General features: G+C 41.9%; 1 protein-coding gene across 2 annotated transcripts in view; it reads left to right on the top strand.

Moving 5' to 3' along the window:
• Positions 1-9,757: 9,757 nt before the first annotated feature.
• Positions 9,758-18,927, top strand: part of EYS (eyes shut homolog) — a 471,327-nt gene continuing 462,157 nt past the window's right edge. The window contains exons 1-3 of one of the 2 annotated variants that reach the window (XM_083495822.1): positions 9,758-9,934; positions 11,774-11,896; positions 15,787-15,891. In XM_083495822.1, coding sequence (XP_083351948.1) covers positions 9,784-9,934; positions 11,774-11,896; positions 15,787-15,891 — 379 coding nt within the window. In that variant the 5' untranslated portion in view covers positions 9,758-9,783. Of the gene's footprint in view, positions 9,935-11,773; positions 11,897-15,786; positions 15,892-16,779; positions 16,839-18,927 lie in introns of those variants that run through there. The other variant, XM_083495824.1, reaches the window with a different exon arrangement.

The raw sequence follows: 18,927 nt of genomic DNA, 5'->3' as shown, positions 1-18,927 counted from the left end.
TTCTGGGTTTTCCATGGTAAAGGACATAGTGGTAGGACTTTACCCAAGAACTATGAATGCAAGATAGTCTCATGGGAGTACAGGGCACTAACCAAATTTACATACCTATTCTGCTTCCTTAGAATTCTCCAAATCTTAAACCATGTTGGCTGTTTCTTTGTTGCGTGCTTTAGTGTTCTATTTTAGCTTTCAGATGTAGGAGAAGTGAATGTTCTTTTAGCTTGCCCTGGTATAAAAAGCAGAATATGAATGTTTTTTGGGGGGTGTCATCTGAGAAATCCAGCAGTCATCGGTTAAATCACCAGGATAAGAAAAGGATGTATTCCTCTGTGCCTGCTAGTTAGATGGATTCTGTAGTCATTTCCATGTGTTCTTTTAAGAGGGCGGGCATATGTCTCTCTATGTGTAATTCAGACACCATAATCCCATGGAATGAGCCCTATAAACATATAGTTGTATGTGTGTTCTAGGGTTCCGACTGCCCTGAGATCTTCGGATGAAGGGCGGTATACAAATTTAATGATGATGATGATGTAACCACAAGGAGATTGACGTGGGGACAGAATTGGTTGCTCCTTCAGATAGCTCAGTTGGTACAGCATGAGACGCTTAATCTTAGGGTCATGCGTTTGAGCACCATGTTGGGTGAAAGATTCCTGCATTGCAGGGAATTGGACTAGATGATCCTTGTGGGTCTCCTCCAAGTCTACAATGCTATGACTCTATCTATGACATGTTCAAAGAATGTCGGGGGGGGGGACAGGGACTTGTGTGACCATAGCTCCCTAGATGCCTGTGGGAAACACTCAAGCAAAACCCCTTCCTGTGATTTCAAGCAAAGTTGTATTGAGAAGCATTACTCTCTCCAACTGTGGAGGCAGAGCATAGCCCTCACTGCTATTAGCCACTGATTGTCTCATCTGCCATGATTTTGTCTAATCCTCTTTGAGAGCCATCCAAGTTGTTGGGCATCGCAGCCTCCTGTAGGGGCGACTTCCATAGTTTAACTGCATGTTCATTGTGGTTCATGTTCACTACTGTCCATGTTCAGTCTCAAAGGTTGCTTTGTGCTCCTGAAGTTGGTGCTGCTTTTTACTTCTAATGAGTAGTGGTCCTTTTGGGGTTGAATTGTTCATGCTGCACAGCAGGTAGGATTTTGCGTAATCTCGGCATTCTCGTGGATTTGAATGGCAAAGCGTTTCAGGTATCTTCCCGATTTAAAAATTAAAATTTGGAATTGAAAATGGAATTGAAATTTAAGCCATGCGTGATTGCTCCTCTTTGATCTGACTTGTATAATGAGGTTTCTTAATAGGTTGGCGTAAGACTCTTAATCTCAGGGATGTGGGTTCAAACCCCACGTTGGGCAAAAGATTCCTGCATTTGCAGGGGGTTGGATCTGATGAAGAAGAAGAGAAGAAGAAGAGTTTGGAATTGATATCCCACTTTATCACTACCCTAAGGAGTCTCAAAGCAGCTAACAATCTCCTTTCCCTTCCTCCCCCACAACAAACACTCTGTGAGGTGAGTGAGGCTGAGAGACTTCAGAGAAGTGTGACTGGCCCAAGGTCACCCAGCAGCTGCATGTGAAGGAGCGGGGAATCAAACCTGGTTCACCAATTACAAGTCCACTGCTCTTAACCACTACACCACACTGGCTCTTTGTGGCCCCTTCCAACTTTACAGTTCTGTGAATCTGTGAAATAATTGTGCTCCTCAAGTGGGCCAAAGACTCACATTCCACAAACCTGTTCCTCCAGTCTCCTAAACTGGTGCTGTATTACTTACTTCCAAAGCTTGGTGTGGCAGGGGAGGAAGGAGCAAAGCCTGCTAATCACAGAAAGGGACAATCCAGCCTAAGTTAAACACTTTGAAGGCCCATTGATTTTAAATGGGGATGATTTAAGCACTCTGCCACTGGAATCAATGAGACATAAATGTAGTTAAATTCTACCGCTTTATGCCGTGTATTCCCTTTGGCTAGAGGTGTCCCTGACCAGTTCAGCACTCTGAAAGAACATGCCAAATCACTATACACTGACATTAACTTTGGGGTTGTTGGTTGTTGTTTTTTCTCTAGAGGGATTAATCTATATAATCCAACATTGGAGCTACCTGAGTGTGAGCTAAAACCACACAATAAACCACTGAGCTCCTTCAAATTTATGTAAGTTAAACTATTTAACTTAAAACACAGATAGTGCATAGTGCAATTAAGCATTCCATTTTTAAGAATAGTCTTAAACTTATTCATTGATAAGAAATGCATTATTCTCTTTGCTCAATCCTATCCCATTAAGACAGAAGTGGTTTCAAATTATACTTTAATGCTTTTAACAAATATTTTCTTTCTCTCACCCTTGTGTTGCTCAAACTGGTTGAGTGGAGGTTTGGAAACGATTTATGCGCATTCAAACATCATTAGTTGTATGCACAGCTTTTTATATTTATAGTTTAATACCCACAATCAGTTTTCTTGCTGAATTCTTGCTGCAATAAAAGCAGACCATTAATGCTTTTAAACATTAAATAGTGAGGATGCTGCATTTATTGAAATAAAGGAAATTATACTGCCTTGGTTTCTCTGCCTTCCTTTAAGATGAAGCATAAAGAGATCCCTGCTTTGCTTTGCTTTAAACTTATGCTCTTCCACTACATTTAAGCTGCAATTTGATTTTGGAGCAGGAGGTGTCATTTGGCCGCATACAAATCAACCACGGATAAACACAATCAAGGAACATAGTGTTTATACAGACCGGGAATTGTCTACTTTTAGAGCATCAAATTAAGATAAATACAAATTACTTTGCATTTAAATAGGTTTTTTAGTTGTTTTTTTAGTTTGAAGGGTAAATTCTCTTAAAGTTGTAGTGGGGAAAAAGAAATCTCCAAACTATATTATTTCCTGTTGAATTTTCTAAAGTGGAGGGAGAGGCAGTTAGCAGAAAGGACGCAGTTTGAACTGGCTGAGCCTCTGAGTGTCAGTCTGCTTTCAAGAGTGAATAACGTTCTGTGTACTGGATGTTGACATTGGTGGCATCACCATTACACATCAGCAGACTATGGAACCAGTGTACTGGTAAGAGAAGTGGCCGTGCATGTACCCAATGCTTGGTAGCAGATAATGGTGGGTCTGCACCATTCACTTGGCCCTCCTCTGCCCAAGTCATTGCTGCATACTGTTATGAGTTTGTGAGTGCTAGACATCCTAAATCCCTGAGTCCACTAGGTGTTAGAATTTAATTAAGGCTTGAGGTGTTAAAACCAGGAAATAGCCCTGGAGGTGAGGTGAGGTGACCCTGTGTGTTTGGCTGTGTACTAGACTCTTCTAAATCCCCTGGAATCAGCTAATTAAGTCAGGCTAGCCTCCTGTGTGAAATGATAACCTGGGGAAATGCACCAATAGGACAACAGAGGATCGAACAAACTCTGTGTGAGATGGCAAAGGCCTCTTTCACTCTGCAGAGAAAGCCAAAGGTTAGAGAAGTGTGCGGGAAGCAATGTGTGCCAGAAGCTTAGAGTCGGAGCTTTGTGACCATGAGATGCAAAGTAGCAGGCAAGGCATGATCCATGATGTCTGTTTGGATCCAGGGCTGAGCCAATGGGCAAAGCAGGATGCTAGGAACCCCTCCATCTGTATATATGTATAAATTAACCATATATCATGAAGACACCACAGTCTCCTCTGTGCCTGGAACACCCTGGAATCTCGCACTGCTCAGAGACTGGGAGTGACATGCAACAATACCATGAAGGAACGGGGGAGGAGCAAGGCAGCAGCAAAGTTGGCACAGTGCAGACATGCCAGAGAAGCCGATCCAATGGTTCTGCCCATGTGTTTGCACCACACTAACCTTACTGCCGTCTCCCCCTGCCCCTATCCATCATAGTATGCAACAGTGGCCCAGCCAAAGGTAGACTGGGTAAGTACTGCAGTTCCCACTGTGCCGTCTTGCTACTGCAATTACCACACGGGAGAAAATGAGCCTGCTGCAGATTTAGCCATGGTATGCCTGTAGAAGCCTTCAAGACTATCAGAAAGTGCATATTCCTATGCAGGGTTTGGTAGGCTTCAGATGACATGTGTTGGGTCTCTTCTTGCCAGTGCAGCTTCAATAACATGTACCAGACTTGCATCACTTATGAACCACCAAGCCAAATGCAGCTCACCATCCCTGCAGGTTTGCTCTGACGGCATCCCTGCTTTTGTGGTACCTGCCAGAAAGCAAAAGCGGGGAACTCTATCAAGTACCCTGGTGGGATGCCATAAATTGCTGGTGACATCAGGGGACCACCAGTTGTACAGATCTAATATTAACTGATCCTAGAATAGACACATTCAATATATAATACTGTTTAAAAAGGGTGGTTTCAAGCAACCGTTTTTAAAATGGTGGGCACTAAAAAGAATAATAATAGCAAATATAGTGAAGTGGTAACTGCAATTGTGTGCTGGAATGGTTCTTTAAACCCTCTGGCTAAAAGTTACATATGTAGTCAGACGACAATTGCCACATTTTCCTGCTTTCCCACCATGTACTGTCTTGTAGAGTTATACCCATGACATTCATATCCATCTCTTAGTTTCAGAAAAAGCATTAGTAAAAGGAAGAATTTCTATATCTGAAAAGTCCTGATGCCCGGATTTCTTTTTAACTATATAGCTTCTTTCACTTAGAACAGAAGATAATGGATCTTTTTCTTACCACCTTGAAGAAAGGGAAAGTGTAGGTCACCAGTCTTTTCTATAAATCCATGTTCTGACGGAAGGTGAATCACTTCTTTTCTCTGTTCTACTTCTGATGGCAACCTTTTGGGTTGGGCTAGATTAACAGTCATGTGAAGTATGCTGTAGACTGAAGGCTTTTTATGCAGTACATTTATCTGAGAATTTGGGGTTTATAACATTGGTGCTGCACACCAAGCAGGACTTTGAACAATTTCCACATTCTCATTTCTTTGAATGGGAATCTGCTCTACATATTTCCCCAATTAAATTTTTGCTATATTAAACTGGGATTGAATTTTAAACCCATGTGACTGCCCCTCGTTAATTTGAAGTGTGTAATGAGGGTGAAAAAAAATGTGCTCATCAAGATATTAATTAATAATGCCCCATCTTTGAGAAACATGGCACACCACAAGTTAATCTTCCTTTTTTTCCTCTCATCTCTAAAAAGAGATCTTATAAAGTACTTGGTAAAGTGCTACAGAGTATATCCAACTAAGTCACACTTAGACTACTGAAATCAATGTACTTAAAACCAATAATCTAAGTATGACTAAAGTTAGATAACATCCTACGAAGAAAACATATTCCTCCCCCCCCCAAAAAAAAAACCAGGAGGGTCGGAAGCTCTATTCATCAACCATATGACTCAGATGGGATTTATCTAGACAGCCACTCAATCAGATAATCAACCACAGTTGTGCAATGCAATCAGACACACAGATAAGAAACCTTAATATGATATTTGTGCTGTTAGAGAAGCCTGTTAGAAAACATGATCTCATTCTCATTTTGAGAACAAACTAGTCTCTGGGTTTTACAGCATTGGCTGGATAAGCTCGAAGAATTTATGTGACCAAACTGGAGCTCTTGACATAAAACATGCATAGCACAAAGTGTTTGAGAATATTGGAATCCTAAATTGCCTATTTTGGACAATTCCTGTAAAAGACAAATAGTGGATCCATTAACTTGGTACTGTATCCATGGAAATATGTTACAGAAGCAATTTACATCATTATTATTATTATTAACAACAACAAGAAGAATTTGTTATTTATACCCCACCCATCTGGCTGGGTTTCCCCAGCCACTCTGAGCGGCTCCCAAACGAATATTAAAACACAATACAGCATTAAACATTAAAAACTTCCCTAAACAGAGGGATAAGTGAGCCGGGCCTGATTCTTGTGTTTGCATGGAAAAGAAGTTAATTTTCTCTGATCCAAATTTCCCTTAGATAATCGGAAATAACCAGTGAAAAGGATCTGGTAAGACACAACATAGCCCTGACTCTCCCAGTGTTCCATGAAAATGAGTAAGGGTGCCAGTGTACAGTGTAAGGGTACTTGCTTGTGCCTGGATAAAAGTTTCAGGGGATCTCAGTGCTCATCTTAAACAGGCAAATATTGCAAGTCCCAAATTCTTCTCCGTCTTGAATTAAAATCCGAGCTGATGAAGAATTCCTGGCTTCCCACTCTTTTCATTAGGCCTTAAACCCCAGAAATGACGCCATGTGCAGCCCAGAGAATCCCTGCTAAACCATGCAGAGTTTTAGGCTTCAACTCCCACAAGCTTCAAGCTAACCCAGTGGTGGTTTTGATGATGATGATTTCCTTACATTTATAAAGTTATAATAATTAAGCCAGCCATTGTTAGTTGGCTGCGTTCTGATAAAGCAAGGATCCCTTTCTCTCTCTGCCAGTATGTAGCATCATCCCAAGGATGTAGCACACACCAGAGATTCCTTGGTGCAGCCCTCACTATAACTGACACTTGTAGACTATTTCTAGAAACAGCAGCCGTGCTTATGGTAATAATCCCTTATCCTTGAGCCCTGACTGGGCAATGAGAGGTGGGTGGGAACACAGGACTCCCCCATGGTTGCAAGAAATATGCCTTCTCAGTTGTTCAGTGAGCTGTTAAAAAAATAAATACTATTAAGTCACATAAGAGTAAAATATACCTCTAAAAGAAATCTAAGAGTGAGGACTATGCCCCGAATACGGGGATTTGGAGAACTACTGAACTAATGCAGTTTTGTTTTTTTTACAAGATATGTGTCATCACCAGCTTCATAAAACATAGTTCTGTAGTTCATCTTGGGAGTCGTGCATTTTCACAACAGCAAAATGTAGTTGCTGGCATCAACACAATATCCTGCCCTGTCTACTCCTGTCAATGATTTTTGATAGTTGAAAATAAGTAAAGTATGAGTGATAGTTGAAAATATGTAAAGTTAAGAACTATGTATGTTTAAATGGGGGGGGGGAGGAATCCAATGTTTTTAAATGTATTTTTTTTTTGCAGGTTTTTCAGGGCTTTTCTGTGAAAAGGAAGCCAAGCCATGTGACTCAGGACCTTGCTTGAATGGTGCTGTCTGTGTGGATGATGTTGACGGGTATGGCTGTTTTTGCCCTGAAGGTAAGTTGTTCGACACAATGCATTTTTATTATAAGTGACAATTTGCCAAGATCGCCTGAAGATTGCAAGGTTGTCTTCGCGACCATCTTCAAAGCATTCAAAACATCCTTCCTATCAAAATAAGTTGTTCAGTCCTGAAGTTTCATTTGCATCTATGTCCATCAAGGCAGCCTATTCGCATGAAGGTTGCAAATAGTTATATCTAAAAGTGTGAATGTATGTCTGACATGCTGCCTGTGATTCTTAACTATGTTACAGTAACAGTAATAAAACAAAAAAAAATCCACAAAAAACCCCCTCAAAGGCCAGTGAACTGGTCTGCAATACCAGCCTGTTTCCTAAAAATATGTCCCCATAGGGTATAAGAACCTGAGTAAAACAAATAGTAAACTAAGATTTAGAAAGCGGTGATACATTTTCAGCACAACACTAAGCACAAAGCATTTCCTTTTTACTCAAGAGTATATTATTTCTTTATTTTTCCTATTGGTTATAAAATTAGGGACACACACTGTAGCTGATTTGTCACTGTGCCTTTAGTCAATTAATACCTGTTTTAATCAAGCATGAGCATGTCTTATCACTGGGGCTGAGAGTTAAGGGCACAGTTTCATGTTTGGAAACTGCAGTGTTACTGCAATGTGAAGCTTGGGGTGGAGAAGGAATATTAAATATCTTAATTTCTTGGAACAATGAAGAAGCTGTCAAACCACTTCCGCCCTCCTTACCTTTGAAGGTAAACAATTTATCCAGACCCACCGCAGCCTCATTTTATTCTCCACCTTTCCTGCTCCATCTTCATCATACATTGCCAATCCTTAACCATATGCAACATCCCAGGACATTCCATACTATCATTTCAAAACATGTGGGGCATGGATGTCTTCCCTACACTGGCACAGCACCCACACATAGAAAGAACCCTATAGGGCACAGTGGAGTCCAGTCCCCTTCCTCAAGGGCATGGCCAATTCTTCTTCTTTAGCCAAGTGCACATATCCACCCACCCTGCCCCTTCTCAAGGACCAGGAAATGGAATGGAAAGAGGCTCCATTGAGCGCTATGGAGATTCTCTCCCAGGTAGTGACTGAGGGCAGCACTTACGGATGGGAATGGCCCGGGCACAACCTCATCCAGTCCTCCACCATCTTATCAGTCCAAGTGTGTGGGTGCTGAGCTCAGTCTGCCTCCCGGTGCACCATAGGGCAGTCTATAGGGCAGACTCCGCTCTGCCCTATAGGGTTCTTTCTATGTGTGAATGCTGTGTCACTGTGGGGAAGGCAGTCATGCTCCACATATGCAGGATTTTAAATTAAAAAACAAAAACAAAAAACCTCAGGAAGTTGCATTGCAAAATATGATTTCCACTTATTGTCGTATGAAATTACAGCCATACCTTGGATTAGAAATGCTTCAGGTTGCGTTTTTTTGGTTACGGACGTGCCGAAACCCGGAAGTACCGGAATGGGTTACTTCCAGGTTTCGGTGGTCGCACATGCGCAGAAGCGCTAAATTGCGCTTTGCGTATGTGCAGAAGCGCCGATTCGCAACCCACGCAGCACTGCAGGTTGTGAACATGCCTCCCGCACGGATCACGTTCACAGCCCGAGCATCCAATGTATATCTGATAATTTCACCAGACTTCATTTCGATTTGTGTCCAGAAATGGAAGCGCGTGATCTGAGGATGAAGTTCAGACAGGATAATGCAAGTGGGTTGTTCTCTTCCATCGCTGGACTCTGGGAAAAATAAAACTTGGTATTCACGGCAATAATTTTTGTGGATTGGTTGTTATCAGGAACAGAGACATGGGTCTGATTAAAGCCTGTATGTGAGTGAGATCTGTTACTGTATACATTATTAATGAACTCAGGGTAATTGTAAAGTTTTATGACTTAGGGATCAGTAGAAATTGGTTCCACGGTCATTTTGAGAAATTATGAGAATATGCCTTGCACTGTGGGTGCTGATAGCTTAGCATTAGTCATGGTCTTCCCGCAGCCATGGCCTGTGACAGCACTTAATGATAGTCATTTTGTAGCGTGACCATGCATTAGAATAGATTTACAAGAGCATAAAATGTCACATACCAAAGTGGAGAGTTCTTTGTCAGCTCTTAGAGCAAGAAAAAACCCCTATACACCTGGGAGTGACGATTGTCTGCAACACGGGTGCAAGGCGAGCATTCAGATGAAAGCAAGCCGTAGAGAAATAAGAAAACCAGAGCGTGAAACTTTGTTGGCAGATTAGGCTGCAGAACTTATACAGGCTCTCTTGGTAGTTTTGCTACCATTGAAAAGTGTGAGGAATGGTTGCCTGGGGGTTGGGCTTTTCCTGTGGTGGCCCCTAAATTGCAGAACTGCCTCACCGTCAGAGGTGCATCTAGCACCGTCATTGTACAATATTTCCCACATTCATTATTAATACTTTTCCACCGACTGAAAGGATTTGTAGATGCTTCTGCCTGTCTCCTCTGGCTTAGCCAATCAAAATAATCCCTACTAGTAGGCCTTCACCACTGTCTGCAGCAACTCTTCCCCCCCAGAAATGGCTTTGATAGGGCAGTGGATTCTTTTGTCCTTTCCCCTCCCCTCCCTCCTTTGCTCTGCAAGAAACTGTGTGGGTGTGTCATGCAACCTGTCAATCAGCCGACCTTAAGCCAATCCGAACCATGCATTCTTTTTGTGAGGGTGTTCACAAGCCAGTCAGAACCATACATTCTTTTGGAATCTGCAAAGAGGAATTTCCTTCCCAGGACACTCTGTGGAAGAAACAAACAAGGTAGCCAGCCATTCTTACAAATACTGTAATAGGTTAAGCTCTGCTGAAGGACAATAACAACCTTGTAAAATACAGTGCTACCTCGGGTTACATACGCTTCAAGTTACAGACTCCGCTAACCCAGAAATAATACCTCAGGTTAAGAACTTTGCTTCAGGGTGAGAACAGAAATCGTGCTCTGGTGGCGCGGCAGCAGCAGAAGGCCCCATTAGCTAAAGTGGTGCTTCAGGTTAAGAACAGTTTCAGGTTAAGAATGGACCTCCGGAACGAATTAAGTATGTAACCAGAGGTACCACTGTATACAATTTTGGGTGTGTCCCCCCTTTGTTTTCCCTTTTGCACGGGTTTTGTTTCTCTTTCTCTTTTTTGTTTGTGTCTCACCATGTTTGGTGCACATACAGTTATGTACTTTTTGAACTTTCAATAAAGATGTTACTAAAAAAAAAAAAAGCTAGCCAGCCTTGAAGAAGTAGCAAGCTTTTAAGCTTATTTTTGAGAGGGGGGAGAAAGGAGAGAGAAGGCAAGAAGAGAAGTGTGTGCTTTTGCTTTTACCTTGGTTTGCTGCTTCTTAGTGTCTGTATATTCCTCAAGAAAACAATAACCTGAAGTATACATTTAATGTTTTAAAATGTGTATTAATCGTGTTTTGATTTTAATTTACTGTTTTAACTGTTTTGTTATGCTTTGGGAGACTCTAGGATAACTCCTCTGTTTTAGGAGATGGTATAAATGCAGCTAATAGATTAGGCCCACTTAACTAGGAGTGAACGCTATTGAATGCAATATGTAGACACAGGGTGGCAGCCCAGGGTAGCCCCCAGACCCAATAGACTGATTTGTTCATGTGCTGCCTTCCCATGACCATCTATTTTGTGTTGAGTCAATTAAAAGAAGTGAGGCTGGTCTTCTTTCTTTTATCCTCACAACCCTGGGACATGCTGTTAAGTCATTACTATGCCTCTTTAGGGCTGTACCTGTATTTCTCTCCCTGTCACACTGGAACAGAAGGACTAGAAGTTAATGGTTATTGAAGTCTTTCTTAAACTAAAGCAACACTTCATTTCCTGAGCATGTTCTTTTTTTGTACAGTAGACGCTTTAGCAACCCAGGTCGCTGAGTTGTTGTGAAAATGAAAAAATCTAAGCAAGAAATATGCTATAGAAATTGAAATATACTCGGAGTCAGGAGTGGATTTCATGCTCTTTATTCAGCTCATAGTGAGGAGGAGGAATGGAAGTTCCCCCAGAATGTCTGCTTTATATACATTATTTACACAATGGGCCCCACTTGATTGGCTAATTCTGGGATTCCATTGTAGGCCAATCAGGTTGCGGATTCACTTCCACCTGGAGCTGGATTGGGTGGCTCCTGTGGACCAATCAGACTGCTGCATTCTGGAGCCTATTGTTCTAGGACCAATCAGACTGCTGCATTTTGGATCCTATTCAATTCAGTACATAACAGAAATGATAACCATGTGGGTGATTATTTTGCACGCAGGGCTAGCCCGGTGTCATGTTCATGAAAACCCATTTGCGTAAAGCACTTCCTAAGTATTTACAAGTTGTGGTGCTCTGACACAGCTTTATGCTTGCTGCCCTTGTTCCTTTAAATGTGATCCTTCTTTAAGGACAAAGGGGGATAATTTACTAATGACAGATGAGGAGCAAGGCAGCTTTTAGAAGCATTCACTGTGAGCCATAAAAAGAGAATTATTTCTGTTTTACAGAGTAATTTGATAAGGATTGATTTATTATTTACAAAAGAGAGGACTGAGAAAGGAGACACAGGTGTAGATAAAGAATATACTGCCCCCCTCTCTCTTTCTCCTCAACCAAGGATTTGAAGGCCTGAACTGTGAAATCAACTTTGATGACTGCTCCTACGGCTTCTGTAAAAACAATTCGACGTGCTTAGACCTGGTTGCAGACTATGCTTGTGTTTGTCCTCCAGGATTCATGGGTAAGGTATAACCCAAGCCTTTAAATGAAACAATAAATATTTAAAGACTCCATTATATCGTGCAAAATTAAAAGTAAATAAGTGCCCATAATGACATTTTATACACTGCCACACTGCTAATAAAAACAGAATAAGTAACACATTGCAATAACTCCCGTCAATTATATTCCTTAATCCTCTGATCATAAGATGAAAGTTGGAAATGCTGATGTTAAAGTTTCCGAGTTAATTAACAGGGATGTTAAAGCATACTCATGATTTTTTCATCACTAACCCACCTGATAGGAAAAAAAATAGTAACTAGTTCAAGTACATACTACACTCAGACAAGTAATGGACACTCCACACATTAAAAAGCAGTGAGTTTTTTTGCGATGGTACTCTGGTACAGAGTACCACCACCTCTTATTTGTACTGTCCATGTCAACCGTTTTGCGCTGGCACCCGTATCACTTTTATCAAGATATGACTACTGGGACCTCATTTTTATCTCCTGCTCCAAAGAACTTTGAATATAATTATTAGCTTCCATGCCCCACTCAGGACTGGGGTACAAAAAATGTGTTGATAACTGTTTCTAAGAAGAGTTTTCTGTTTTCTTCAAGGATACATACATACTGTATACATCAGCTGATTAGGAATTGCTGATTGGTAATGTAGAAGTCCAAACAGCATCTACACAATATCCTGGAAATCTGAAGGCAGAATCTATTAAAAATACACAAATGAGGGCTTCCAACTTAAGGCCCTGTGTTTCAAGGACCTTCGAGAGGCGTCATATACTAAACTAAACAGTTAATTTCTCTATAAAGGATAAAGAGTTGAGCTACCAGTGAGTTGCATAAAATTAAAGGGAAAATCAATTATGGTTCAACAGCACAATTTTCTCTCCCTGTTAGAAATTAACCAAAGTGCCTTGTTTACATGAAATCAGAGGCATAATTTGCTGAAAGTTTCTCATCTGCAAATAATTAGCATGATTTCTTTAATTAGAACCAAAGCTTAAGAGTTGAAATCATCTGGAGAAAATGTGTTCATTCATCAACTAAGAATAAAATGAGATGAAATGAGACTTGTTCTTCCTTTTTGTGGTTGGTGTTTAGGGAATGCTACCAAGCTTTCTTATTTTCACATTTCAGTTCATGTCCTTTATTTTGGAAACAAGAAAATGAAAACAATGTTTCCACTTGAGACATAGTTATAATTTAATGCATTAAGGATTTCTTTAATGTCTTTTCTGATCATGATTGAGATAGAGAAAGGTAATAATAACAACCACTGCTACAATCACAAATTTTGTCCTCAACTGAACAACAACAAAAACCCAGCCAAGTATTCTGGTTTTATGATTAAAACACAGGCTTAAAAGTCATTAAAACAGACTCATTTGGATTCATTCCTACTCTGGAGGGATCTATGAAGTCTATATTCACAAGTTAATCACATTCAGTTTCAATTCCCTCTATTTACTCACTCTGTAAAATGGGAATAATAGTGATTAGGCATTCAGGTCTTTTACATATACATACAAGACTAAAGCATTTAAAACACCATAATTGTGTGATTTAGCCACTGTTATATGTCCTTTTTTTTAAAGACCTGTATAGTTGGTCTGTTACTCCCATTTTACAGATTAAAATTAAGATTGACTGCTAGTGACTTGCAAATAGTTGCTAGATCCATAGCTGAGGAGATTCTGGGACCCAAGAAACTAAGCCTGCCACATTTCAAGCAGGTTTGTTTAAGAGTTTTATACCATTAAGTTTCTTGTTTTAAAAGCAATGAAAAAAAAGTATTTTATGCCAGAACTAGATGCAATTTACAGGCATGGCGGTCCATTCTGAAGGGATGAAGGCTGCCAGCTTTCAGAATGATAGGTACAGTGACTCTCCCACAAGTAGTGCCGGATTTACGTATAAGCTAAACAAGCTATAGCTTAGGGCCCCACTTACTTGGTGGCCCCCCCCAAAAAAATAAAGGAAAAAAACCTGGATGTACATTTCCAGTTGTATTTCAGTTCAACAATTACTTTGATAAAATACATACTTTGTTATGTGCAAATGGCTTTAGATACCTATTAGGTCCATAAATTACCATATAGCATATATTCAACACAAAAAACAGCAACAATTTGTTGTTGACAAAGGACAGCTGGACATATAAATGGCCCCATTCAATCCGGCCCTGCCCACAAGGGCAATATTTTGGGGTGGGTAAGATAAAGAACCACTTAACCTCCCTTAATAATTTGCTGGCAGTCAGTCTGAAAACTAGTGACACGAGGGAGGTGCCTCTCAGTAAGTGGTTAATAGTAGGTTGGCAATGAGTAGCACAACTTAAGGGACAAGCAGGCTTAGCTGAGTGGGGAAGAAAGTGCCATTCATAGAGGGGGTAATGAATGACAGCTCCCCTACCATAAAAGAATATGATAATGCTTTGAACAAGCAGACTAAAACCTAGAGGAGAAAAAAAGCAAACAAATCGAATTGAATAATAACTGAAACACACATACAGCAGAAGCAGCAGGAGGGTGAGCTCAAGAGAAGTTTGCACAGAGCTAAAGAAAAATAAGAGAAAACAAACAGGATGACTAAATAACTAAAATAGGAATTTGTTTATTGGAAAACAGAAAGTGATTGGAATAAAAAGGGACAAGAACATCGTACGCAAGACAATCCACAGCTGAACTGAGCGTAGCCGGGTGGGTGGGTTGACCCCATACTAAGCTCTCTTCAAAGTTTGCAAACCAACGTGAGCTTGGGCAGGAGGAGAAAGAAAACCCGGCAGACTGAAAACAAATTGATTTAAGTTTTTGCTGTTAACTGTTTGTAATTGGTAAGGATGCCAGTAATCCAGCATTCTTCTAAATGCCCTGCTTTCCGTCAACATCCCTCTCACAAATCACCGTGATCGGAATGTCCTGGGGAAAGAATTCACTGTGATAACCTAGACCTGACCATCAAAACAAAACATTCCCCCTCTCCACCTCCCAAACTCACTGTTTCTGTAAACTTTGTCCTATGGAAAGACCTTAACCACAATTCCAGGTCTGGATGACATGGTAAGCCACACCTTACCTTGCCATGCTGTCTTGTGCCAAAAGAACTTGGGAGAAGCAAAGCAGGTATGAGCTCCTTCCCAGGAGTCAGAACATTTGTGTGGTCCTCGCTTGGCCATAGTTTGGCTCACTGAGATATGCAAACCAGGCCAGTGTGGTTACTGTTACCAATCTCTGCAATATAATTTGAAATCTTACGGCTTTAATGTGGCTTCACTCATGCATTCTGGAGGGTAGGGTGGAGTTGTTAATGGAAAATGCTGGGATTAATGGCAAGCTATAAACTGGCTATGGAGATTGTAAGAATGGTTGTACCTGTGTTTTGTATGTAATATTACTTTAGTACTTCAGGTTTGCTATTGAGCTGCTGCTCAGCAAGGCTAGGATACCACTTACTACTTGGAGATGGTGCAGCTAGTGGCCCAGTGTCCGCCATTTTGATATGCCCATAAAATCAGGCTGTTACTTGGTCTTCACTGGGGTCCTTCATTGCTTGCCAATGTGTTTAAGCCCGTAGAGACACTATACTAACTATAATTATATTGCAGCTAATGGGATGTTATAATAACCACACAAAATATATTAGTAAATACTTTATTCGCTTCGTATAATCCTGCCTATAAAGATCTAATTTATTTAACTGCTATCTGTGATCTATAAAAAAAACCAAAAACCTCTTTCCTTTAAAGCTGTCAGGCAGACATAAAATACAATGTTCCCAACCAGGAAAAGTTAAATTATGTAGTTGTCACTTGGATTATGAAGTAGCCTTTTTGCTATCCCAAACCCTACATGATTTATAGTTTTAACGTTTCATTTTCTTTTCTGTCAGACAAAAACTGCTCAATGGACATTGATGAATGTCCCTTCAAGCCCTGCAAAAATGGAGCCAGTTGCCATAATTTGATTGGCGAATTTTACTGTAACTGCTTGCCAGGTAGGTGCTCAGGTGTTACGTGGGTGAAGAGTTAAGACAAATGTTTGGGACGGAAATAGAACTAATTTCTTCAGATGCATTATTTTAGATTCAAATTTGCTTTGTACATGCCCCTGCCGCCCCCGCCCCCATCACCCACGCACAGAAGCTATACAAATGTTCCTGCAATGCACAGCACATTTATTATTAGGACAGCATCCTCTATTTTTATGAATTTGGTTGCAGACCATGTCGCTTGAATACCTATCTGAAAATGAGGTGTTGCATACTAATGAGGAGAGGTTATTTTATATGAAAATATCAACTGCATTCATAATAGATCCTGCAGGGTGTTCCAATTCTAAAACCTTTAAATATGATAATACACTGATTTGCAGGACACAATTGTAGAAGAATTCTGTTGTTGTGCATAGGCTGTGCTGAAAAAAACAACCATCCATGCCCCTTAGCCTTGCGGGGCTTAGAAGGTTTAGTATGATGAATAGTGTTTTCATTTCTGTAGCTCCTTGCTTTATTTATTTTTTTAATGCCAGAAATTTGGTACTTCACATTGCTTTAACTTGTTAATCACAATACCTACGGTCTTCTCTCTCCTCCTTTCCTTCCTGTTTTATACATTGATAAAAGTTAATACCATGTTTTGTTTGGTCATGCAGTGTTTTTTATTAACTCCCAATATATGGCACAAACTGGAAACTAAGGCCCCAATCCTAATTCTGCCATTTAATCTCTGTGCAAGCAGATCAGGATGAATGCTCAGTAAATAGGTCATCTGGAACCCCCAGGTTTGCAGTGCTAAGTGGTAACAGATTCAGCACACCAAGCAAATTGCACCAGAAGCGGCTTAGTCATGCTGGCCACATGACCCAAAAGCTGTGCCAGCTCCCTTGGCCAGTAAAGCAAGATGAGCGCTGCAACCCCAGAGTCTTCCGCGACTGGACCTAACGGTCAAGGGTCCTTTTACCTTTTTGTACAGTAGCCAAGTTTCTGCAAACACTCGCACACCTCTCCTTATCGTCCATTGAGGCAAACAAGGAATTGTCAGAGTTCAAGGACACATTCTAGCAAAGGCATGCAAGGAGGGTACAAAGCAGAGCTTGTGAGGAGTGTGGCTTTGGATGGCATGTGGCCTGGGAGAAGTCCCCAGGGCAAGATAAAGGGGCCTAGAGGGCCACATTTGGACCCCTATCCTGAGGTTCCACAACCCTGTTGTACACATTTCTCAATATAGTTGTGGCTCTTAAAATTGGTATACAGTGGTACCTCGGGTTACATATGCTTCAGGTTACATACGCTTCAGACTCCGCTAACCCAGAAATATTATCTCAGGTTAAGAACTTTGCTTCAGGATGAGAACAGAAATTGTGCTCCGGCAGCGCGGCAGCAGCAGGAGGCCCCATTAGCTAAAGTGGTGCTTCAGGTTAAGAACAGTTTCAAGTTAAGAATGGACCTCCAGAACTTAAGTACTTAACCCAAGGTACCACTGTATGTTGCTTACACTCTCCATGGCAATAAAATACCAGCCACCAAAAGCTGGGCTTAAAAAGTCTTCATCAAATGTCTTAGAATAATAATAATAATAATAATAATAAATTTTATTTATATCCCGCCCTCCCCAGCCGAAGCCGGGCTCAGGGCGGCTAACAACACTAAAATAGTACAACATTATAAAAACATCATAAGAATTAATTAAAATCAGAATTGATGGCAACCATGAACTAAAGTATTGTAAAGATTGCCAAAGGAGGGAGTCAGGCTGTGCCCTAACCAAAGGCCTGGTGGAACAGCTCTGTCTTGCAGGCCCTGCGGAAGGATGTCAAGTCCTGCAGGGCCCTTGTCTCTTGTGACAGAGCGTTCCACCAGGTTGGAGCCGCAGCCGAAAAAGCCCTGGCTCTAGTTGAGGCCAACCTAACCTCTCTGAGGCCTGGGACCTTCAAGATGTTTTTATTTGAGGACCGTAAGTTCCTCTGTGGGGCATACCAGGAGAGGCGGTCCCGTAGATACGAGGGTCCTAGGCCGTATAGGGCTTTGAAGGTTAAAACCAGCACCTTAAACCTGATCCTGTACTCCACCGGGAGCCAGTGCAGCTGGTATAGCACCGGATGAATGTGATCTCGCAGCGAGGACCCCGTAAGGAGTCTCGCTGCGGCATTCTGCACCCGCTGGAGTTTCTGGGTCAGTCTCAAGGGCAGCCCCACGTAGAGCGAGTTACAATAATCCAGTCTGGAGGTGACCGTCGCGTGGATCACAGTGGCTAGGTCAGGGCGAGAGAGGTAAGGGGCCAACTGCTTAGCTTGGCGGAGATGAAAAAATGCCGCCTTTGTTATAGCTGTAATCTGCGCCTCCATAGAAAGGGAGGTATCGAAGATTACACCCAAACTCTTGACGGACGGTGCTGGCACTAATTGCACCCCCGCAAGAGATGGGAGTTGCCCCCTCAATCCCATATCGTCCTGTCCCAGCCAGAGGACCTCTGTCTTCGAAGGATTTAACTTCAACCGGCTCCCACGTAACCATCCAGCCACAGCTTCCAAGCATCTGATCAGTGTGTCTGGGGCCGAGTCAGGATGGCCATCCATCAACAGATAGAGTTGGGTGTCATCAGCATACTGATGGCAGCCCAGCCCAAAACTCCGGACAAGCTGGGCGAGGGGGCGCATAAAGATGTTAAAAAGCATCGGGGAGAGAATCGCACCCTGAGGCACTCCACACACCAAGGAGTGGCGGGATGACAGTTCCCCCCCAAGCGCCACCCTCTGTCCCCGACCAGAGAGAAACGAGCGCAGCCATTGAAGGACTGTGCCCTGGATCCCCACGTCGGTGAGGCGGTGGTCCAGAAGTTTGTGATCGACCATGTCGAAAGCTGCTGACAGATCTAGAAGAATCAGCAGCCCCGACCCACCTCGATCCAGCTGTCTACGAAGATCATCTGTTAGGGCGACCAGAGCCGTCTCGGTCCCATGACCAGCGCGGAAGCCGGACTGGAATGGATCCAGAGCCGATGTTTCATCCAGAAACCTACCAAGCTGTTCAGCA

This window comes from Podarcis liolepis, assembly GCF_965112155.1.
Source record: "Podarcis liolepis genome assembly, chromosome: 3".
NCBI lineage: Eukaryota > Metazoa > Chordata > Lepidosauria > Squamata > Lacertidae > Podarcis > Podarcis liolepis.
The sequence above is the reverse complement of the archived record's forward strand: the minus strand, read 5'-3'. Positions and strand labels throughout refer to the sequence as shown.